Genomic DNA, 24355 nt, shown 5'->3' with positions numbered 1-24355 from the left:
AAGTTGGTATAACTGAAATGGTGAAAGTTCTTTGAAGCAGACAAAAATATAACTTCAAAACTTACAGATATTACTAAAGGAAAGTTTTATAATACAATATTATGTCAAAACTGTCGTACTGTCAATATTTGACGGAGAGAAGTCAGTTCAAGAACAACTTACTGACCTGCTGCCAAAATCTGCTCTATGGAAGCTGTCGTTATGCCAATCTGAGGAGCCCAGCAGGTTTCATCGAACGAATCTTCAAAGAGCATCTTTCCGTGAAAAAGTGCTATTGGTTTGTAAACTTCTTTGCTCTCAATTCATCTGGACCGTCTCTGTCACCAGTATATTGTATTTGTACAGTACCAACAGTTGAAATACCACCCATAAAGTCTTCTGAGTCAGCAAATGGAATGCCAAGCCAAAAGTTTGAACCGTCTCCATTTGTATATTGAGTTTTTTGACCTCCTGTATGAGTCCATACTTTCACATATGGCATAATAGAACTTTGCATTTCAGGGTTAATGGTTGTTGTGAAGTTGTTGTTAAAGTTCATAGCATCTAATGTCAAGTTGTATCTGACCTCATATCCTCAACTGTAGAATATTCTTCTCTTGGATAATATTTGCCATCTATGTTTATATGATATTTAATACCAGGGTTGTAGAAACAAGAATAGTCATTTATAGTTCGTCTGAACAGTACAAACATAGTATCTGCATGTTTCATTGCAGTTGTTTAAAGCAATATCTGTTCTTGCACTGGGTCAGCACTTTGGTTTCCAACTTCACCTGCAAAGTCTTTGACAGATATTTGGTGTATAGGGAACATAAGTGGAACTGCAATATATTTGGCAGCTAAAGCATTTGAAATATCTGGGTCCAACATATAGACTGCAAGTCTGCTTTCTATTCTCTTGCATTCAACTTTTCGCATGTGAACTTAACTGGGTCCAAGCAGTTCCAGCAGCATTGAAATAATAGTTTACTTCATTGTTGAAGTTTGAGAAACCAAAGTCTAAGTCAACTTTGTCTTTGCAAAATTCGGCGCGAATGACGTTTGATTTGTTCCCTTTACGTCTGTAATAGTGAATGGGTCTTGTGTTGGTGCAATGACTAAGTTATTTTTGCTTGGAGTAAGTTCGATAGAAATTTTTCCTGCCCAGTTTGGCAAGTATCTTAAAAACCTGAAGATGAGGAAAGATGACAAAGGAACTCTAAGTTTCAGTTTTACTTTAGTGGCAGCAGTTCCATCTGAACCAGAAAGGTTAACATAAACTCCTGGAACGTTAGGGTCAAGTCTTCTTATTTTCTCAATATTTGCATACTGGTCTGTTTGTTCTCTAGCTTGTGGTTGTACTGAGTTTCTCAAAGCGAACCATTCATAGTTTGCCCATGTTACTGTTTGAACTAAGTCAGAGTTAGAATATATCTTATATCCCATGAAAACTTCTGGAGCATATTGGTATCCGACATAGAAAATTCCATTGCAACCTTTCTTGTCAGACAATTGGCAGAAGGTTTTATTTCAATGTCTTGTTCCACGTATAAGAATGAGTTGTCAATAGAAATAATATGAAACCTGTCGCAAGCAATATCTACTGTTGTTGAAGAACCTTCTCCAAACTCACCTACGTTTCCATAAGAAACAGCAGTTGTATATTCGTAAGTTCCAGGAACTATTTCTGACCTTCTAATGGCATTGTCGCATTCGTTATACCATTCGGAAACATTTCCGTTCATGGCATCCAAAACTGTTGGCGTTATATTCTGAGCGGCGTACATTTCATATGGGTAAAAATATAGAATAGTTGGATTTATGTGTCATAATAGAACCCACTCGTACCAAGCTTTACTTTCTTCCTGACTGAGTTTTTAACTCTTCTTTTTCCTTCATTGCCACTACTTTCACTAGATGAAGTTACTTCTTCACTATTTTCACTTTGTTCTACTCTTCTTCTTTGGTGTCGCTTTTGGTAACTTGCCCTCTGCTTCAAGTTGTTGCATCTTTGCCTCATGTTCACCTAGTATGTTGTAAATTTCCCATGTCCTTTTTTGCCTTTGGGCTCTGGTCGCCCATCTCAGGTAACCTATATCCTAGAAAGATTTTGTCATAGTTTGTATTTGAGTCTTCGCGTATTGTTTGCATGACTCTTTCCTGAGTTTCCGGTTCAAGCTCTTCAAATATAGCTTGTCCATATGGAATATGCTCGTTTCCAAATATATGTTTTTGTAGCCATTCTGGTTTTCTTCCATGTTACCAATAATATCTTTTGTGAATGGGAAAGCTTTTACCCAATGTTTCAGTCTTGCGTCATTTATTTCTGTAGTTGGTTTTATTTTGTCAAGGAACATGTTTTTTCAATACTAACATTTCATTTGGTACTGTCCATTTGAGTTTTCTTAAATATTCATCCCTTCTCAGTTCATTGTCTGCAAAGTAAGTTTTTATGACATTTTGCAAACTTTCGTTTGCAAGGTCATGTACAATAGGTTCTCTTCCTTCTATCTCCCTAACTTTCTTTCTAAACTCTTCACCAAATATACCATCTCTATGGTTCTGTGTAGTTTCTTTGAGATAAATGTTCTAGAACGTCAGGTGTTATATTTCCCTCAGCCATGTTCATTTCATACTGGTCCAAAATATCTGCATGTTTCATATCTTTCAATGGCATTAAAGCCGCGCTGAAAATACCAGCTATATCTGGTTCACCATTCACTTCCATTGCGTCTACAACTTCTTGGAATTGTGGTTGTAAGTTTATGAACCACCTATCCGGATTAGCTTTATGACCCCATCTCATTGTAGTTCCATAGTCTGCAGAAACAAAAGTAGGTTTGTTTCCATATTGGTTAGGTTCTGAATGAACTTTAAACAATGTTTCATTTCTATATGTTTTGTTGAAATTTAACCTTTTATTTTCACCGAGTTCAGCCAAAGATTGAACGTTATATGGTCGTAAGTAAAAAGGATTGTTGTATTTGCGTACATTTTCTTTCAGTACTTCCATTCTATGCTGAATATTTTCATCTGATGTTGGAGTCTTTTGTATGTCGGCGAACATTTTTCGATATTCTTCTACTATGTCAGCCGAATTTTTCTTAGACTCTTGGAAAGATTCCATATTCTCCGCATACTCTTGTTGAGGGTCAAGATTTTTCGGCTGTTCCAAATCTTCATCTAGTTCTGTGAAGTTAGTTTCCAAAGGAGGGACTTGTTCGTTTCCTTCAGGCTCTTCTAGCTGTTGTTGCTGAACTATTTCTTCCATGTCTGGTTGTATTTGAACTTCTTCCTGTGGAGTTTCTTGTACCTCATCTGCTGGCATTTCATATATTCCGAGACCGTTTTTAACAAGTTCCCTATTTAAGCCATCCGCATTCATAACCCTTTCTTCTTTCGTTCCGTCTCTATTTTTTACGCGTTTCATGAAGATAGTTGAATTATCATTTATCTCTGACACCAAATATCTCGGAGTAAATTCATCCATGTCATTTGGATGATATGCTATTAAATCATATCCCTTAGCGAGCTTGTATTTTCCAGGTTTGAAATTATATCCCATTTGGTGCTGAACCATAAAGCTAAATAGGTTCGGGTCAGTATTTCCTTCCTTGAACTTTCTAATAGCTTCTTTATATCTGTCACTAAAGTCAAGAGTATCTGGGTAACCATAATTTTCCTTAAGCATTTTTAAGAATTCTTGGTTTCCTTGTTCTCTACTTCTTTTATGTCCTTGCTCTGTTTGTGGTGCAGTGTTTTGAACTGTTGGTTGTGGTGCAGTGTTTTGAACTGTTGGTTGTGGTGCAGTGTTTTGAACTGTTGGTTGTGGTGCTGGATTTTGAACTGTTGGTTGTGGTGCAGTGTTTTGAACTGTTGGTTGTTGTGTTGGTTGTTGTGTTGGTTGTTGTGTTGGTTGTTGTGTTGGTTTTGGTGCATGCCTGTGTCTGTGTCCATGTGACGATGTAAATGTTTTAGGTAGTCCTGGTGCAGGTGCTTCTCTTGGAGGGTTTGGTGGTATATAAGTTCCACCAGCTGGCACATATGTTCCATCTGCAGCACATAATGTCCTACCTGACTTTTTCGTTTTTAAGAAAGCATTTACTAGGTCTGTTTTGGTCTGTTGTAACTCTTTTTCTTGACTTTCCACAACAGTTGCTCTAACGGCGTCATAGGCACTTTGAACTGCCTGTCTCGTTGCTGCATCTGTTATTTTCGTCATATTTTGTGCTACTTCTCTTAACTCTTTGTCGAAACCTTCAGACTTCAGTTTCTTTCCAGATGAGAAGTCGTTCACTAGTTTCACCTTACTATGAAGAGCTTCGAAGGCGTTCTTAAAGTCAGCATTCATTAAAGCTTCATTTGAACTGTCTTCATCCGCTTGTATTTTTGTCCTTATTGACCCTATAAGTTGGGCTGCTTTGGCGTTGGCTTGGGCATCTAACCAGTCATTATTAGCTTTTATATATTCTGCGCTTTTCATTGCCTTTTGCATGGCTGCGTCGTTATTTTTACTTTCTTGTGCTAAGTTTTCATACTGTACGGTTTGGTTTTGCAACTGTAAAAGTTTTTCTGCCTTTACATTTGCTTCAACTTCTTTTTTATACTCATCGCTATCCATATATGTCTTCAGGGCTTTTTGTTTTATTTCTTCATCTTTCAGTACTTTATATTGAGTAGTATGGTTTTTCAAATTTATAACATCTTGTTCCATTTTTGCTACTTCTGCTGCTTTTTCTGACACTTTTTTCGCATATTCCTCTGTACTTAGTTCTTTCAGTTGTTCTTCTTTCTTCTTTTTCTCTACGTTTAACTCATTGAGTTTCTTTGTGTGTCTGTCATATTCTAGTTTCTTTTCGTTTTCACTTATTTGTTTCTGTATGTCTATGTTTGACTTTTTGACATCTGTTATTTGATTTTTGAGTGAACTCAAATTCATTTGACTTTGAGGGTTATAAGCTGTTCCGTCTGCAGCTCCACCATAGCCTGCCATTTTCGCTAAAAGTGCCGCTCTTAAACCTCCACTCTGTGCACCAATAACTCGGTTTAAAAGCATAGGGTTGCTTGACATTTGTTGCAACATAGTGGGGTCATTCATCATTTGTTGTTGCAACTGTTGTTGTGGTGTCAGTTTTACTATTGGATGTTTCAATGCTCCCTTCCTCTTACGTATATTCTTACGTAGCTTACGTGGCATTTTAAGTGAAGTAAAAAACGGTTTTTGACAGATGTTTATATGACACTTTTTGTTCAGCACAAAAAACTACTCGGTCAAAGTGTTGTCAGTTTTGTAAAATAACCGTCCTATCTCATTCTATAAGGGGAAAAGGCTTCTCAAAGTTTACTTCCGTGGAACGCCTGTAACTTTTCCTGTAGCGACGATAGACCCTTACTTGTCCGGACAAAGTTATACTAAACATCTTCAGGGCTAGAGGGCACGAAGTGCCTGGAGGCCCCACTACCTTTTTTTTTTTTTTTTATTATAAAAAAGAAAAAATAAAGCACGTTAAAATTTTTCTTTCTTGATTTTTTACAAAATCTACTTAGAATTATGCAAAATATGACTAAATAATTATAAATTTCAAGTTAAATTTTAATTTTGATAAATAATTTAAATTTCAAAATATCAAGTTCAGTTCGACTATGTATGTAGTAATTCCTCAATAAAGTGCCAAAACCCTATTAAAATATATGAACATTTTCAACATTTTAATGTTTTTATTTAAAAATTTGATGGAATATGAGCTTCAAACAATTATTATGTAAATAAAAATAATTAAATATATGTATTTATTCGTATTACAACCGTAGTAAGTCGATTCTTCCTTTCTTCTACTGAGTTTTGAATTTGATTTCGAATTGTAAAGAGATTCAAAGGGAAAATACTAGCGGATAAAAACTACCTCCATGAAAGGGTCATAATGGAGTCAAGTTGTATTTTTTGATATTTTTTGCTTTTCGAGCCTAAATAGGTAGCCAAGATAATGCCTAAAAATAAGGTTCTAAATTCTGAAGTTTACATGATCCTCTCGTGTGCACCCTTAAACATTGAGATAAAAATCAAGAAAAAAACTATATTTTATATCGTTCTTTTCTCCCGGCTGGGTTCTCGCTTATGGGGCCGGGGTCTCTCAATTTCTGTATAGTTCCCCGCTTTTTGCAACCTTAATTTAGTTTAAAAGTCCTCATTTATTTTATTGATTAAAATTATCAAGATATCGAAGGGATGAATTGGATGAAAAATGGAACAACAGAGGCATAATGTGATTTTCTACTTATTTTAATATTAACTATTTGGATTAGAGAAATTGTTCATAGGTGTAAGGACGAGGATTTAGAGATAAAGTAAGGAATATGTAAAGAAGAAATAAAAGTGGTTTAAACCTTATTAATTAGTATGGTGAGATTCAAAATTATTGGAAGTATATCTCGACATTGTAAGATATAGATGTTTTATTGGGGTGAATTTATGAGCAAGTATCCTTTTACTGTTTTATATTTAATATTTTTCAATCAACTGTGAAGGTTCCATAGTGTAATGGCTATCACTGGGGACTCTGAATCCCTAAATCCAGGTTCGATTCCTGGTGGAACCAAAATTTTTCTTTTTTAATCTTTCACGCAATACATCTAGTATCTTGGTAAATAGAAAGAATTCAGGTAAAACATATCTATTTCCATTTTTAGAAAACATTTCCCTGTTATTGTTATTATTATATTTAATTAAAATTCAATTTAATTTAAAATCCTTAAGCAAGATTAGGAAAATCTAGATCCGTTTAAAATTAAATTTAAGCAAGCTATCATGCAATGACAAATACCAAGGACTTATTATGAAATATAAAAAAAATAAATACAATCATTAAGTTTTGGAAGTTTAGTATGAATGACAAAATTGGCTGTATAGAAAATATTAATTCGATAAGGTTTTGAATCTCATCACCAAGTAATTATTCAAGATATCATTCTTTTTTGTTGAAAATAAAGAAGATTGTAAGGATATGCGTATTTTTATAATGCATACTGAATTTCAACTTTTAGGATTAGGTGTTTAAAAGAGCAATAAAAATAAACAAAATTAAGGAAGAAAAAAGCAAATATTCGACTCATTGAAATAGATTTATACCACCACAGCACATATATGGGTTCCTTCCACTGCATGTGCACGGATTATTGTTGCAATAATCATCATCTTTTTTGTTGCGTTGTTGTTGATATGAAGAATTCGATGTGCTTTGCTGATTCTTTTGATTCGATTGTGTTTGCTGTTGGTTTTGAGAACGAGATATATTTTGGTAAGAACTCATCAAAAAAAAAATTCAAAAATGTCACTTTTAAAAAAAAATACCATGATTGATCTGATGAGCAATGATTATCTAAAGCAATATGATGAATTCATAGATACGTACCATGGGCTCTTTCATTTGCAATCAACTGCTTCTCTCGAGGACGTTTTACATTTAATTGATTCTGTTCTGATTTCCAAATATCAAATGCATATAACTGACTTGGTTTCAAGCTTGTTCGTAGCTATTCAATTCAATTATCGATCTGTTCGACTTTATTTGAATATTATCAATCAAATCTTTACTAAATACACTTTTTCCACATCCGAATATAATGTTTTGCGCCGAACATCTGATCAAATAAACATAAATATTGCCCCAAATTCTAATAACGTTTATAAAGTTAATTTAGACTTGAAAGAATTCCCAAAAGAAGATGAAATCGAATATATAATAATGTATGATCAAATCGACAGATTTATGAGAAACATAACTGAAATAGCAATTGATAATATTTACATAGATGTTTTTAACTTCCCTCCTCTTTCAGCTATTGAAGCTGCAGCTTATTTTGGATCAGTGAACATTTTCTTTTTCCTTCTTTCAAATTTAAACAAAAAAATAACGCCACAATGTCTTCAATACTCATTAATTGGAGAAAATACCGACATCATCAATGAATGTTTAAAAAAACATGAAATTGATGAGGCCTGCTTATATTGCACTGTTAGATCTCATAACGATGAATTCTTGAAATATATTATAGAACATGATATTTGTGATATTAAAGATATTGAGACTTCTGCAGTTATTCTCTCACAAAACTTGAAAGCACTTTTCCTTATGTTCGAGAAAGATAAGAATTCAATAATTCCATGGTGTGCAGCAATTCCGCAATCACTCGAAATTCTCAAGCACAATGATTTCGATTATGCATATATAGATCCTGTCTTAGGAACTCTTCTTAGTGTTGCAACTACTTACAATAATTATGAAATTTGTAAATTATTATTAGAAAATGATGAAGTTTGCAAAACAATAATTAATCTAAGAAGTAATTTAGATAACCCTCCTTTGCTTTATGCAGTTAAGAATAACTATATAGAAATCGCTAAGCTTTTAATATTAAGAGATGCTGATTTGAACGCAAAAGATCTTGCGGGACAAACTGCTCTCCAAATAGTGTCCATATATAACTGTAAAGAAATTGCGGGGTTTCTAATTTCAAATGGTGCAAATATTAATGAAAAAGAAATCAAAACCAAAAAATCTGCAATTCATTTTGCGGCTGCTAACAATTCTGTAGATGTATTAAATATTTTAATTACAAATGGAGCAGATGTCAATGATAAAGCAAAAGAAAAAGCTACGCCACTATATTTTGCTATATTAAGTCACCACAAAGAAGCCTCAAAATTTCTTATTTCTCATGGTGCTGATATCAATTTCAAGGGTAAATATGGAATTACTCCTCTTATTTTTGCAACACGTAGGAATTTGAAAGAGATTGTAGAACTACTAATTTCAAATGGTGCAGAAATAAATGCGAAAACTGATTTAGGTTTGTCAGCATTGCATCATGCAGCTTCTCAAAATTATAAAGATATTGCAGAATGTCTTATTTTGCATGGTGCAAATGTTAATATTAAAGATAATGGTGGTCATACTCCTCTTTATTACGCAGCAGGAAACAATGGTAAAGATGTTGTTATACTACTTATCTCATATGGCATAAACGTTTATAATAAAGAAGATATTAATTCTAGTCTTTTCATTGCAGTAGCCAAAAATAATAAAGAAATAACTAAAATTCTTATAGATAATGGTGCTGATATTAATACAAAAGATACACATGGACTTTCAGTTCTTCACATCGCTGTGCAAAAAATATTATCACAAAATTACAGAATTCCTTATTTTGCATGGAGCAAAAATCAATGCTCAAGATAATAAAGGACGTACAGCTTTACATCTTGCAGCTAGAAATCATTCTAAAGATATAGCTCGGCTCCTACTTGACAATCACATTGATGTAAATATAAGGGATAAAATGGGAAAAACGGCATTTCAAGTTGCATTGAATTCAGATAGCAGAAACATAGCTGCATTACTTATTGAATATGGAGCAGAAGTCTATACAGAAAGATGCTCTTCAGTATGTAGAATTAATTAGAAAGTTATATATTTCGTATGTGATTAGTAATCGGATGTGTACAAATAGCAAACTGTGTTTAAATTACTCTTAAATATGTTAAAATAAATATTGATTTTTTGATATTTTCAAGTAATAACAAAATTTTGGTTTACGTATTATTTTCATGTATTTTTGTTTATGATACTACCACTATTGATAGTTAATATCTTTAATAGTTAAAAGCAAAATTATATTAGGGTTTATGATAAAAATATGAGTGCAAAATATTTTAATGTGATTCATATTCAGCAAGAGAATATCCTTTTTTTCATTCGCAGATCAAACTTTCTTTCAATTTCCTGTAATTTGTTCGTAATTTACGAGTTATAGAATTGGCAAATGTAATTCTAGTGTGAGTAACAGATAAAATTGAAAATAAATGAATAATAGAAGAAAAATGAAGAAAATTATATTTCCTGTAATGTTTTTAGAAGCATAATTGAAAGAATATGCATTCACTTAGATTGTATCAGATATTCTGCACAGCATAAATTAAGGGTTTCGTTTTGCGAAAAAAACGTACAATACGCAATTTCGCTAAAAAAACATTTAGCTAGCAATTTCGACCTTTGACTCCACTCAAGACGTCACTTTTTTAATTTTGCGGTATCATATTTTTGGAAAATCTTTATGAATATTATATAAAAAGTCTCTTTAATATCTATATTTCATATTTTTATCGATTTTTAAAGTTTTTGCGAAAAGTATTCAATTATTTTTGCTATTTGGTCGGGTAAATGTCAGATTTGCGACATTTTCTGATATGATATTCAGATTCTACGTTGATAATAATGCTTATAGAACCCTCTTGCTATTGTGTCAAAATTGCGAAACCGATAGCAAAAATATCTCGCAATATCAAAATTGAGATATTGAGTGAATTATGCATTATAGAGATTAAAAATCTGATTTGTGAAAACATCTCATCAGTTTCTAGCTAATTCAAAATCTTTACTATCTTATTCGATTAAAATGAAAAGGGAATAGTTTCATTATGCTTTAAATGACAGCCTTATAATATAATCATAGTTTTCGCTCAATATGCAGCATTTTTCTTTCGAAATCTATGGTCAATATCCTAAATACTGATTGCTTTGCATTCATATCTCTTACATTTTCTATACCCACATCACTATTCATTGCTATTCCTATCTTTTTCATTTTTGTTTGTTTCTCATAATTTCTCAAAAAACATGATAACTTGATATTTGTAAATATCATACTTTATACGTAAATAAGAACTTGACCTATTAAGAAAAGCAGTAATGAAAAGAAAATCTGAAATTCATAAAAATTACAAGTTTCTGATGACAATTAGCTTAATTAAACCAGGTACAAGATTATATAATTGTATTTTCTATCCAATTATCCATATAATATCTTATCCAGAAAAAATAACTTGATCAATACCAAATGATTTTTTAACTAGTAAATAAAGTATTTTCTTTACACACACATTGTATATCATAGTTTTTTTTTGGTTTCGCAAAACATCCAAAAACAAATATGCTATAAAAGTGACAATTTTAGCAAAACGAAACCCTTACATAAATCGAATTTGATCCAGATCGTCTTCAAAAATCGATTGATTATCCATTGTTTTGGATTGTAATGCAACAAATCAGAGGTTAGTCAGTAAAGTAATGACGAATGTGAGATATAAATACATTTTTGAAGGAATGTAGCTTTGTGAGGTGATTCGATTTTGAATCAAGAATGTAAACGCATTCAATTTGGAAATAGCGAAAATTCCCAAAGTTAAAAATTATAACATATGAATTAACCTGAGCAAAGATACTCAAAAATTATTTCAAATGGGCTCAATGTGAAGAAAAATTGTGTTAAAAAGGCAAATAATTAATTTAAAAACATGTCCTCTCAATGTATAAAAACATTGAGAAACGATTCACGCAAATCTCCTGACAAAATTGAGGTGAACTTCAACGATCAAAACCAACACAAAAATTGAGAGGACGTGTGTTGGTCGTAAGATGGAAGATAGTCAGCAGGATCTTGGTGGCCAGTACCATTTCATCCGCCAGATTGGTCAAGGAACAACTGGAAAAGTCAAGCTTGCATTTGATAAAGTCAATAACAGGCATGTTGCTGTCAAAATCGTTAAAAAATCTTTATTCCAAAACAGACCAAATTTGGAAGTAAAAATTCAACGTGAGATTGCATTAATGCGTTTAGTTGATCATCCTCATTTGCTCAAACTCATAGATATCCTCGAATCTCCCCGTCACCTTTATATTGTTACCGACTATGCCGTAAAAGGAGAATTATTCGACTATCTAGTACAGCACCGTTTCCTTCCTGAAGATGTTGCGATGAACTTTTTCAGACAAATTATTTATGGTCTGGAATATCTCCACTCTTTAGGCATTTGCCATCGTGATCTTAAGCCAGAAAACATTCTCCTGGATGAGAATCTTAATATTAAGATTGCCGATTTTGGATTCGCTCGTGTTGTAAAATCAAATATTGCTTCAACATCATGTGGATCTCCACACTACGCTGCTCCCGAAGTCATTAAGGGAGAGCCATACGATGGTCGTGCTGCTGATGTCTGGAGCTGCGGCGTTATTTTATATGCCCTTTTGGCCGGATTTCTCCCATTCGATGACCCCAACATCAGAGTCCTTCTTGGCAAAGTCAAAAGAGGCTTATATACAATGCCGCAATTTCCAACCCGCGTCAAGGACTTGATCCGTGGAATGTTGACAATTGATCCAACAAAGAGAATCTCAATAGCCCAGATCAAGGCCCATGAGTGTTTCCGTGGAGATATTAACCCAGAATACGTATTCCCAACACCATTACCTTTATCCTCCTACAATATTCCAATTCCTACAGAAAGAATTACACAAGAAGTCATTGAGACCCTTCTCAAAATCGGCTATCCCGATGCTGATGATCTTATGGAGGAATTGACTAACCCACAGCCTGCTATCTCCAAGATATTCTTCCATCTTTGTACATCTCGACTTGCACTCGATCAGATCGACTGGTCACAGTCAGCATCTGGAGTTGCATCTCATAACCTTACAGACAACGCTCTCATCGTAGAACCAGCCAACCAAGCCTTCCAAATCGTCGGTTCTGAGATGTTCCACCGCCACGCTCTATTGGCACAGCCAGCATCTCACAGAGGAGAGCCAATGTCCTACGCCAAGAAGGCCGAATGGGATTTGCCAGAGCCAGAAAACATCGAATACGAACACGTCAACAACATCGACGTTACAGGAATGCCACTCGTTTATACAATGCTCGCTGTACAGAGAACAGTCAGAGCTCTCGGAATGCAGTGGTTCCATCCAGATGATTTTACAATTATTTGCAGACATCTCGACATGGGAATATACGTCAGTGTTCAGGTTAACGTTGTCAACGACAAAGCACTCGCTACGACCTACTTAATGGAGGGAACTCCAGAAACATTCACCGCGTTCTGTACAGCCTTAGAAAATGAAATCCTCGACATGAAGGATCTCATTAACGAGGGAACAAGCGATGAAGAAGATAGCGATGATAACGACAACCAGGTTATTGACGAAGATAACGGATTTATTTGATTTATTTTATTATATTTAAGACTAAGGTCTGTTGTATAAAAAATTATGTGTTAATTAATTTACATTTTCATTGTTTTTTCTTAAAAATATTATTATTTATTTAAAAAATTGAAAAATACTCATAGATTTTAATAGAAAAATATGTTAAATACATAAATTAATATAATTCTACTGATTTATTTTTCCAAAATTTTTTCATTTTTCTAAAAATAATGATAAAATCAAAGAATTTTCAAAATATTTTCTGATTTTCGAATTTTTTTTGGAAATTTTTGAAAGCATAAAAGCACCTAAATCCAATAAATATAGTTTAAGGAATAATAAAAATGGATAATTTTTATAGATTTAATAAGTAAAAAAAGAAAATCAATTATTTTTATGTGAAATAGTGAGGGACAAAGTCCTGTGGCTTCTGAGAGCTAATTTCTGGAACTTCCTTGAAGATACGGAGTTCGCGGTTAAGCTGAGCGTCTAATTTCATAACAGAAGCGATGTTTCCTGTTCTATAACCGTAGTTAGGAGCTGACCAAACAGTAATAACCTTTTCATCGAATTTATATTCGTAGCCATCCATAACAAGTTGATGAGCACGAGCAATGAGATTAATCTTGTTGTTTTGGCAGAAAATATTTGTCTGTGGCTGACCGAAAAGCCATCCAGCACCACGAGAGCTGACACTCCAGCTCTGAACTTCGTCAGGATCAGACCAATAAAGATCAGCAATGGCGCCGTTGGTTGGAATTTCGATTTGACGATCGCAGAGCGAGATTTGTTCGATAAGGAGAACTTCGGGTGAGAGACCTCCATGGACGCAGAAAATTTTATCTTCGATTACAGCTGCCATTGGAAGAATATCGAATGTTTCCTGGCAGAGGTTCCAGATACCTGCATGACCGTAGTTCTGAACGCATTCATTGTAAAAACCGTACTGTTTGCTGACTTGGCGGCATTCGTGATTTCCTCTAAGGAGGCAAATTTGTGTTGGGTACTTAAGTTTTAATGTGGCTAAGTACATGAATGTTTCAAGTGAGAAATAGCCGCGATCAACATAATCTCCGAGGAAAAGGTATTTTGTATCAGCTGGATCTCCGGAAATACGGAACAATTCGAATAAGTCAAATAACTGTCCGTGAATATCACCACAAACTGTGATTGGTGCATTTAATTTGATAACATTTGGCTCTTCGTAAAGAACTTCCTGCAATTTCCTTAAGATCAAGATGATGCATTTCTCATCAAGATGCTTACCGGCTCTGAGGTGTTCAAGAACTTTGTCGTAATCTCCAGCGTTCATTTTTTTTATAAAAAAAATTTTTTTAGCGGCACTTTTTTTCTCCCATCACCTCTTTTTACTTTATAAATCTAATATACTCTAATAATACATTAATTTTTGTATAACAACTATAAAGTTATTTGCAATTTTTCAAATCCAAATCTCTGAATCATCAAGATATTTCAAAATTAATAATCATAAAATAATAAACACAAAAGTATACAAAGAATTAAGTTATATTCAATAAATTTATTGAAAAAATTGAAATCAAAAATGAAAATTGTTTTTAAAAAGAGCATGTTTATGAAGAAAAAATTATGGATATGTTATTGATATTAGTATTATGTGATAAAAACTTATGATATCATAAACTCAGACGTTTTTTTTTGACAGGAAATGGAAAAGGCGTCTGAAATTGCTGAGACTCATGCCTTAGCAAGAGGACGCCACCCAATGTACTCCACTATCTGTCAAGAAAACTCCATGGGATGGAAACGTGATGGATTAGTTGTAATTTCTGATTATTCACTAGATTTATATTCACCAGATGGACTTACATTCAAAAAAGAATATGTATGGCTTGGACTCATGAAAATATCACGTGAAAAAGAGAGAATCAAGCTAAAATTCGAACAAGGAAAAATTCAATTAGAATCATTTACAAATGCAGCGCAAATATACCAAACGATTGTTTACAACTTACTGAATCTTTTCACAGTAAATCAACTAAATCAAGTCGGATTAAATGAATTTATTTCAGAGAAACCAAATCCATCAAAGAGAGCATGCTTACTACGCCTAAAGCAATATTCCGAGTTAAGACTACTTCCTTATCCCAAGAAAATCGAAAATTTGCTAAATCGCTTTTTCGTAACTAATGAAACAATTATTCGGATTCCAGACAAAGACTACAAGATGCTGTACCTCAAATACATAATGAAAAGTATATCATTCTGCTTACCTTTCAAAGGACTGATATTTCCACCGAATAGAAACGAAATAATCGCGGATTACTTAACAGAAAAGATCGACAAGATCAGATTACTAGAATTTATATCTCTAGAAGGAAAAGCTCGTCATTTTTGTAAATTTTTTGACACTTTTTCTCATGTTGATGTAACTAAAATATGCGGAATAGAATTGTCAAACTCATGTTTACAGCCAAAGCATATGGCTTCGCTATCCAATTTTTGCGATGTTAAGTCAATTGTTTCACTTTCACTTCATAACGCGTTTTCTCCAGAAACGAAGCTTTCGTTTTACACAAACTTCTTTACAGCAAACATGATGATGAATTTAGCATATTTAAATCTTGATAATACGCCTCAATTAGATTTAATCAATTTAATTCCGAATGTTCCGCGTCTTGTTTACTTTTCTGTTGCCAATTGTGATCTTCTTATTGAAGATATCATCCACATTACTCAATTACCTCTTTTAAGAACTCTTGACGTAAGTTTTAATAAATGTGACAGATTTCCACCGAATGCAATTCAATTTCCGAAATCATTAACGAAATTGAAGGCGAGTGGTGTTACTTGGGCTGAAGGAACTCTTGTAAATATGTTCAAAGTGATTTCATTGAGAAAAGAACTTGGATTACACATTGATTTATCGAAAGCCAAAGTCCAACAAGATGAATTCGAGAAGTTATCAACAGAATTTGATCAAAGCTTGAATTTTCCGTTGATTTCTTTAAATTGGAATTCAAATCCAGTTGGATTTAGTTTTTTCGAGTACCTTCGGAAATCCACGTGCTTAAAGTCTCTTCATCTTGATGGAATCTTCACGGAAACCTCTCCAGAACTCGATTTACTTTGTCATTTCATCAAAATTACGACTTCTCTTCATTATTTGTCCATTCAAGGTAGCGAAGAAAGATTTCTGGCATCATCAGTATCCAAAGTAGTCGCTGCTTTAGCCAAAACTTCGATAAAAGAAATTGATTTATCGAATAATAAAATTCCTGATGAATCATTAGTGAAAATTGGTGATCTATTCTCTCCGAAATCGACATTACAGGTCGTTGCATGCGATAATAATCATCCAGCGACGTACGATTCGATAGTTACATTATTAGAAACGGCAGGAGGCAGTTTAAAGACGAATTTCCTGTTTCCCATCGAAGATTTCATGGAACTGAAAGCGAAAAACAAAATTCCGAAAGAAATTTACGATCAAACTTTGACAAACTTCAAAAAACCGGAAGAAATCTCAACATTTTTGAGCCAAAACATCAATATACCAGAGAAATCACCATATATAAAGCCATTCCTTTTAACAACTAAGCGTAAAAAGGAAAAAACTCTTTATATTTCTCGAGAAAAATCAGATTCAATGAAAGATATTCCAAAAGACAAATTCCTGACTTCTAGGATATGCCAGAGCTCAAGTTTTGCACTGATGGATAGCGCAAGTGTAATAATTCAGCTTCCAGAGGATAAAAAAACAATTTCCCAACAAATGTCAGATTTTGTCAGCGAATATCATATGTCCAACTCTAGATTGGACAGGTTCTCCACCGATGATGAGATCAGGAAGGTTTCTACTGACGACGAAATGAAAAAAATTTCTGATGACGAAATTAAAAAAATTTCAATGGATGATGAATATTCTCCAAGGAAGAAATCAGTCAGAAACTTCGATTCTGTCCTTATTTCGCCAAGTAAGAAGAAAACAAATGAATTTTCTTTGGATCAAATACAATCTTCTCCGAAAAAGAAGAAAAAACAAGAGCCAGATAACCAGGAACAAGAACAAAAGAAGAGAGAACGAAAGAAACCAAAAGTTGAAAAACAAATCGATGAAATTCCAAAGAAAACTAAAAAACAAAAGAAATTAGAGGAAGAATACGATGATGAAGCGGATATAAATGAACAAGAAGTTATCCAACAGCCTAGAAAGAAGAAGAATAGAAGAATAAAGCCAGAAACAGAAGAAAAACTCCAAATAAATACAGAAATTTACAAAATTAGGAATAAAACAGCACCAAGTTCACCAACAAAGCAGAGACCACAACAGTTAGTAATAGAAAATACTAATAATATGCAGTATTTCGAAGTTAAAGAAGAAAATCCAAGAAATGAGTACAAATTACGTTCTCCTACATCACAAAGGATCAAGAAACAAAGGAGATCATCATATAATGAGCCAAACAACCACAAATCAAATGAAATTCCTCAAGAAAATTATCCAAAACAAAATTTGTTCCCAGAACCTTTTGTTTCTGGTGTAGGAAGGGTACAAACACCACCTTATTCATATTCTGAGACAGAATCCACGTATTCCTACTATTCTCGTCCTTATTCGTATTCAGTTTCATATTCTCCTCAACCTCATCATCATCGGAGCGTCATTTCCCATCACCATCACGAAAATCATTCAAGGAGAGACGAAAGATACTATCATAATGATGATTTTCCCCATCATAATGAAAAAATACCAACAAAAAGTGACAACCATCACCAAAATGAATTTTTAAGGAGAATACATGGGGAAAGTCCTCACCATGAACATTCTCCACGACACCAGGAGTTTTCACCACACAGGCAATATCAATCTCCACGAATGAACGAAATTTCTCCAAGATATCAAGATTATTCACCACATAGACATGAAATATCACCACACCACCATCATCATGATGTTGTCCATGAACATAGATCACAGAGTCTTTCAAAGAGAAGTCCAAGACAACCAGATTTACCAAAAGTTCCGAAAATGAGAGCTGCAAATGAAGAAGACTTAATGCCAATCAATCCTTATATGAGAATATCAGATGAAATATACGAAAAAGCTAATATATCTCATCAAAATGACAAAAGCAGATTCGATGAAATAATTCAGCCTCCGAAACCATTGGAAGAGATGACTGCAAGGCAGAAATTAGAAGCTTTGATGGAAAAGAAGGAAGAAAGACCACTTGAATCTCATGCTTCTTTCGGATCAAGAATAAGAAGATTAATGAATCAATATTAAACAATTTGTTATTTGTTTGTTATGTTTTACTAATCAATTATCTATTTTTTTCATAAGATCTCAAATTGATATTGAAATGTTTTGATTTAAGAGCCAATTAAGTGAAATTATTAAAACGTAAAGCTTAAGTAACTACCAGAACATAAGATTTTTCTGTTTTAATGAAAAACCAATTGAATGATTTTGTTTTTTGAAATTTTAAAGATAAATATTAATGTTTACGAATGTACTTAGGTTTCTGGAGTTGAAATATTCTAAAAATACTATAGTTTATTATGACAATTCTAAAAATAAAAAAACATAAAATTTCTTATTTGTTTGCAATGTGTTCTACGCAAACAAGGTTTTCTTTGATTGAGTTATAAGAAGTTTTAGCATTATAACCGAGATTTTCAAGAGGAATTTGATCCATAAATTTACCAATTTTGTTTTGTGTCGCTTGTGGGAGTTTTGTCTCAGAAACAACCTTATTAATATAATCTAATGCTGGGTTATACCATGGTCCGCTTTCCATCTTTGGTAGTTCTGTTGTAATTACACTAATTGCGTTGTTTTGGGATTGGTAGTAACCCATATAGCTGAGAGCTCTCAAATTGATGAATAAAAGATCAGTAACATCTTCAAATCCCATGCATCCATGCATTATAGCTTTGATAAACTTCCTATCAAAAGAAATTTCGTAATTATTTAAAATAAAATCGTTAAAAACCATGAAGATTACTTTTGAGATTGCTCTGTAATGTTCGTAGTCGCAGTTTGAAGCTAAATTCATTAAATCTTTCTTAAGTGAATATTCAAGACCTGATTGCCTAAATTGATCAATAACGATCTTCTTGTAGTCACTTAGATTTAACATATGGCCTAAGTTTTGTAAATTATAATAATAATGAGTTAAATCTCTATCTCCAATTCCTTGATATAATTGAGAGCCAATATCAGCAATAAGCTTTTTAACTAGTTTTTCAGGGTCTGCTATTTCGTCACCAGATGGTGTCTTTACAAAGCTGAGTGCGAAATTTAAGACCATAAGTACAGAAATGATAATAAGGCATACATACATACTTTTTCCAGGTGCAACTGTAATTTTAGGCCTGTATTCTGGCAGATCTGCTTCACCTTCAGCTATTTGTGCTTCACCTATTATTTCTTCTTCTTCATTGTACGAATCTTCCTCTTCTTCTTGAAAATTATTTCTGTTCGGTTGATTTGCAAGAACTATATCATTATTCTGTTCTTCTTCGTTTATAATTTTCCCTTCAGGCTGCTCTTCGATTGACATTTCTTTCTGATTTTGCTGATTCCAATCTCGGCCAAATACAATCTATCGTCATCATTAATATTCATTGATTCAGACAAAAAACATTTGCTGATGGTGATTTTTTCATGAGATGCATATATTAACATAGGGTATATATACACGAAGTATATATTGCAAAATGGGAAAAATCCATTGAAGAGATTTTCAGAAAAATCAAATTAAAATTGTCACTCCAATTTTACTTAACAGGACGGCTTGATATGATGTAAAACAACTTTCTATGATTATTTTTAGTGTAAGATATATTTTCCCCTTCATTCAATAAATTTCTAAATTTATTTTAATTCATATTGTAATAATATACTATGATAAATAAGCAACATTTGTATCTTATATTATCATATATACTCCTATTTTATAGGAAAATTGACCAAAATTATCTTATCATTTACACTTTAACTTATACAAATCAATTAGATATAATCTAGGCACGAGATTTTCCAAATTTTAGAGTTTGAAAAAAATATTCAATTTTTCAAATTGACTTTCAATACATTTTAATCGATCCAAGTGAAGGTAGGGACATACATTATTTCTATTAGTTACATCGTTAACTGATTTTGTAAACAAATGATGTAACAAGGGACAATTTAGAAATTCAACATGAAAAAGTCAGCTCTATCAACCAATTTTCTAAAAACTAATGATATTATGAAATAATAATCTTATATTTAGATCGCGAGTGAATTTCGCATAAAATATGACGAATCCACTAATCCGATAAAAGTGACAGAACAGTTCATCTTGCCCGAAAAATTTCAGGGACATTATCAAAATTATAATTCACTTCACATTCTCTTCTAATGGCTGAAGAAGACGTTCAGACACTCGTTATCGATAACGGCTCTGGTATGTGCAAGGCTGGCTTCTCCGGTGATGAAGCCCCACGCTCTGTTTTCCCATCCGTTGTCGGCCGTCCAAAGTACAAACAACAATTAGTTGGTGGCAACGCCAAGGATGTCTTCGTTGGTGATGAAGCTTGCTCCAAGGCTGGTGTCCTCATCCTCAAGTACCCAATTGAACACGGCATCGTCAACAACTGGGATGATATGGAAAAGATCTGGCACCACACATTCTACAACGAACTTCGTGTTGACCCAACAGAGCACCCAGTTCTTCTTACAGAAGCCCCACTCAACCCAAAGGCTAACCGTGAGAAAATGATCTCCCTCATGTTCGACACATTCAACGTCCCATCCTTCTATGTCGGCATCCAAGCCGTTCTTTCCCTCTACTCTTCTGGCCGTACAACAGGAATCGTTTTCGATGCTGGTGATGGTGTTTCCCACACAGTTCCAATTTACGAAGGCTACTCCCTTCCACACGCCATCATGAGACTTAACCTCGCTGGCCGTGATCTCACAGCCTGGATGGTCAAGCTTCTCACAGAGCGTGGCAATGCTTTCAACACAACAGCCGAAAAGGAAATCGTTCGTGACATCAAGGAGAAGCTTTGCTATGTCGCCCTCGACTTCGATGCTGAAATGGAGAAGGCCGCTACAGACTCCTCTATCAACGTCAACTACACACTTCCAGATGGCAACGTCATCACAATCGGCAATGAGCGCTTCCGCTGCCCAGAAATGCTCTTCAAGCCATACTTCGATGGTATGGAATATGATGGTATCGACAAGACACTCTTCGACTCCATCATGAAGTGCGATATCGATGTTCGTAAGGATCTCTACGCTAACATCGTTCTTTCTGGTGGCACAACAATGTTCCAGGGCATCGCCGAACGTCTTGACAAGGAAATCACAGCTCTTGCTCCACCAACAATGAAGGTCAAGATCGTCGCTCCAGAAGAGCGTAAGTACGCCGTTTGGGTCGGTGGCTCCATCCTTGCTTCCCTCGCTACATTCCCACAGATGGTTATCACCAAGGAGGAATACGACGAGGCTGGCCCATCCATCGTCCACCGCAAGTGCTTCTAAACAACTTCGGTATATATTTTATAATTTATCAACTTTTTTCCTTTTTTTATGAAAATTTATCTCAGATTTGTTTCCAAAGTGAAGATAATTTAAGGATAATTGCACAAACCACTCATTTTAATCATCAGTATTCATGAGATAATGTTTATTTTTTTTAATCATAGTTCAGAAATGTTCGATGATATAGCGATAAAACAAAATTTTATGTCACTTTTTTGATTTTTGAATACCCATCAGCAATTATTACAAAATTCTACATGTAATAAAGTTGTTGATAAATTTTATCATGAAATTTTTAAATATGAGATAGAATTTTTTATCGTGAAAAAAACAAAAATTATGAATGAAGAAAATGCAATTCCTGATACAAAATTAGTATCAATATTGATTACCACAATCTTTATTGTCGCATCAGCTTTATATCCTGTACTTGCAAACGCATTGTTGCTTGGTTCATTCAAATGGAAAAATGGTCTTACACTTCCTTTCCAAAAACCATGGTTAATAACATGGGGTGTATTCAGTGGATACGTTTTATGTTCTATTCCTTTACTTTTTACAACAAAATGTTTCAAGAATGATAAAACTGTTACTTGGCACTTATTTAGAGCATGCGCATTACCAGCATGTTGCATGGTTGTTTCAACAGTTTTCCAGATCTACTCTTTAATATATTTATCACCTTCAGTTTGGAAATCAGTTCAATTCTTTGGTCTTATTTTCACTACATTAATTACATCAGGATCGGAACAATCACACTCCATCTTACTCGAATGGACTGCTCTTTTGATCATTTTCATCGGTGTTATGCTCAGTGGCACATCTGCTCTTTTCGCTGATAGATATCAGGATAATGATCCATCAGATACACTTTATGCCATTATTTTCATGTTATTCGCAGAGTTAATCAAAGCAGGTCAGACAAAAATTGAAGAAATTATGCTTCATGAGATTTTAACAAGCTCATATGTCATCATGGTCTGTGAAGGTGCATGGGGATGGTTCTTAACAACATGTGTTGGCCTTCCTTTTGTTCATATCTCCACTCCAACTTCTCCAATTTTAGTTTACGAAAATACATACGAATCTCTACAAATGTTTGGCATGTCCTCGAACTTACCAATCATGTTCGTATTCATTGCCGTCATTGTTGGAATCTACGGTTATATCGGTGTTATTGTTATTTCTCATTTGAGCGCTAGAAAGAGGAATGAGTTCGAATCAATATCACCAATAGTTGTGTGGATATTCTCTATATGCGCACATTACTTAACAAACAATACAAACGTAGGAGAAAGCGCAAAATTGTTTTCGATTCCACAAGTTTGCGGTTTCATCATTTCTATCATCGGAGTTGCAATATATGACCAGAAAATTCAACTCCCATGGATTATTTATGAACAAGTTCCCGATGAAAACGAATTATCCGACGTTCCATCAGAAAATGAAGAAACTGCTACAGATGTTACCTTAAAGACACTGTAATCTGTGTCATTTTGATCACAATCAGTTCTTTATGTATGAAAAAAAATTTTTTGTCGGAAGATCAAACGAAAATGCATTGAAATTATTATATTATAGATGACTTATCCGAAATCAATATGTTTTCTTTAGAATTTTCTTTATATCAAGAATTATTATTTTACTAATCTTTATTTTAATATTATACACTATCACTGTCCTAACTAGATTGAAACTTATTTAATTTGTTGTTTTATCCATAAATTTGTATTTTATATTTTTTTTTCAAGTTTTTTCTCTTCAAAATTCAACATGTTCCTGAATAGCCGCATTAGTGTATAGTAAAAATATTCGATATCTCTTAATACATCCTTAGTTTGATATATATATATTTTAGAAACATCAATAGATCATCCTCAAAAAGTATGAAATCAAAGGTAAAATAATAGAGAATCAAGTTGTTATACGATATTCAGTTACGATAGCAGATAACAAAATCGGATTAATTTTGCCACAAAGAGTAAACAATAGCGAACTTACAAATAGCCTATGCAATAATAAGAAATGGAGAAAAGATGAATGAATTTGCTTAAATTTAAAATTCAGAGTAGTCTATTGGACATGTAGGGAAGTATCGTAATACAAAAAGGAATCATTATCAAAATAGTGATGAATAAACTACTTGAATCTTGATTTAAAAATTATTTAACATAACAGAAAGTCTGATCTCAATAAGAAACGAAAATAACTGATTGCAAATTTTATTTTAAATTAATTTTTTCCCTTGGTTGCTTATTGAAATAATAAATGTAAATATTTAAGTGTTTTGATTGACATCAGCAGCTAAACATAGCTAATTAGGCATTACATGCTGTTAAACCGTTTAGGTGGCCTGGCAATTGAGTTATTAGCATATTTTCATGCAATTAATATCATTTTAACCGGTCATTTTCAATTCAAATCGACCAATAATATAATATTCATGGATAAATTTATACATATTAAGATATACTATAATATTGATCACTCAATCTCGATTGTCGAATTTTCTGTGACATATTTTATGTCTTCCAAATTGTTAAACGTCACTTTTTTATAATGGGCATTCGTTTATAATGCTCCTATTATTTATATTGATAAATGATAAGTGAGATCACTCCATTTCTCCTAAGATTGAATAGAAAAATGTTGTTTGATAGAACCAAAACCTCCAATATTGAGAAGTGTCTCAAAAATAAAATCGAACAAACTCGGTGCGTTATAAGGTATTACCATCATCAAGCAAAAATAAATATAATTAATTTGTGAGCAACATATTCGAAATTCAGAAAAAGCAATCAACCATACACCCAAATAT

General features: G+C 33.5%; 8 protein-coding genes and 1 non-coding gene across 9 annotated transcripts, besides 2 other annotated features; 6 read left to right on the top strand and 3 right to left on the bottom strand.

The window, feature by feature from the left end:
* Positions 1–2842: part of a mobile genetic element that runs on past the window's edge.
* Positions 2843–4538: 1696 nt separating this feature from the next.
* Positions 4539–5176, bottom strand: TVAGG3_0865500 (protein of unknown function, DUF4106 family; the record flags this gene model as incomplete). Its single annotated transcript, XM_051249842.1, has 1 exon — positions 4539–5176. A coding segment is annotated over one exon (638 nt), but the record flags the coding sequence as incomplete, so codon positions are not given.
* Positions 5177–5456: 280 nt separating this feature from the next.
* Positions 5457–6019: a mobile genetic element.
* Positions 6020–6503: 484 nt separating this feature from the next.
* TVAGG3_0865480 lies at positions 6504–6575 on the top strand. The gene has a single exon. It is a non-coding gene; the product is annotated as a tRNA-Gln (tRNA).
* A 65-nt stretch (positions 6576–6640) lies between these two features.
* TVAGG3_0865470 (spectrin binding) lies at positions 6641–9546 on the top strand (the record flags this gene model as incomplete). The annotated part of the gene is made up of 1 exon (XM_001318899.1): positions 7329–9215. One exon carries the CDS (start codon positions 7329–7331, stop codon positions 9213–9215), a length of 1887 nt encoding a protein of 628 aa, XP_001318934.1.
* Positions 9547–11418: 1872 nt separating this feature from the next.
* On the top strand, positions 11419–13092 carry TVAGG3_0865460 (protein serine/threonine kinase protein; the record flags this gene model as incomplete). Its single annotated transcript, XM_001318900.2, has 1 exon — positions 11451–13034. The coding sequence occupies one exon, from the start codon at positions 11451–11453 to the stop codon at positions 13032–13034; it is 1584 nt and encodes a 527-aa protein (XP_001318935.1).
* A 269-nt stretch (positions 13093–13361) lies between these two features.
* Positions 13362–14335, bottom strand: TVAGG3_0865450 (serine threonine-protein phosphatase family; the record flags this gene model as incomplete). Its single annotated transcript, XM_001318901.1, has 1 exon — positions 13411–14328. The coding sequence occupies one exon, from the start codon at positions 14326–14328 to the stop codon at positions 13411–13413; it is 918 nt and encodes a 305-aa protein (XP_001318936.1).
* A 368-nt stretch (positions 14336–14703) lies between these two features.
* Positions 14704–18441, top strand: TVAGG3_0865440 (uncharacterized protein; the record flags this gene model as incomplete). The annotated part of the gene is made up of 1 exon (XM_001318902.1): positions 14704–18285. The coding sequence occupies one exon, from the start codon at positions 14704–14706 to the stop codon at positions 18283–18285; it is 3582 nt and encodes a 1193-aa protein (XP_001318937.1).
* Positions 18442–18523: 82 nt separating this feature from the next.
* TVAGG3_0865430 (uncharacterized protein) lies at positions 18524–19612 on the bottom strand (the record flags this gene model as incomplete). The annotated part of the gene is made up of 1 exon (XM_001318903.1): positions 18596–19564. One exon carries the CDS (start codon positions 19562–19564, stop codon positions 18596–18598), a length of 969 nt encoding a protein of 322 aa, XP_001318938.1.
* A 755-nt stretch (positions 19613–20367) lies between these two features.
* On the top strand, positions 20368–21569 carry TVAGG3_0865420 (actin; the record flags this gene model as incomplete). The annotated part of the gene is made up of 1 exon (XM_001318904.2): positions 20407–21537. One exon carries the CDS (start codon positions 20407–20409, stop codon positions 21535–21537), a length of 1131 nt encoding a protein of 376 aa, XP_001318939.1.
* A 293-nt stretch (positions 21570–21862) lies between these two features.
* Positions 21863–23531, top strand: TVAGG3_0865410 (negative regulation of mitochondrial outer membrane permeabilization protein; the record flags this gene model as incomplete). The annotated part of the gene is made up of 1 exon (XM_001318905.1): positions 21877–23022. One exon carries the CDS (start codon positions 21877–21879, stop codon positions 23020–23022), a length of 1146 nt encoding a protein of 381 aa, XP_001318940.1.
* Between the last annotated feature and the right edge of the window lie 824 nt (positions 23532–24355).

Source organism: Trichomonas vaginalis, chromosome VI (assembly GCF_026262505.1).
Source record: "Trichomonas vaginalis G3 chromosome VI, whole genome shotgun sequence".
Lineage (NCBI taxonomy): Eukaryota > Parabasalia > Trichomonadida > Trichomonadidae > Trichomonas > Trichomonas vaginalis.
Note: the sequence above shows the minus strand (reverse complement) of the source record. Positions and strands in the feature narration are given on the sequence as shown.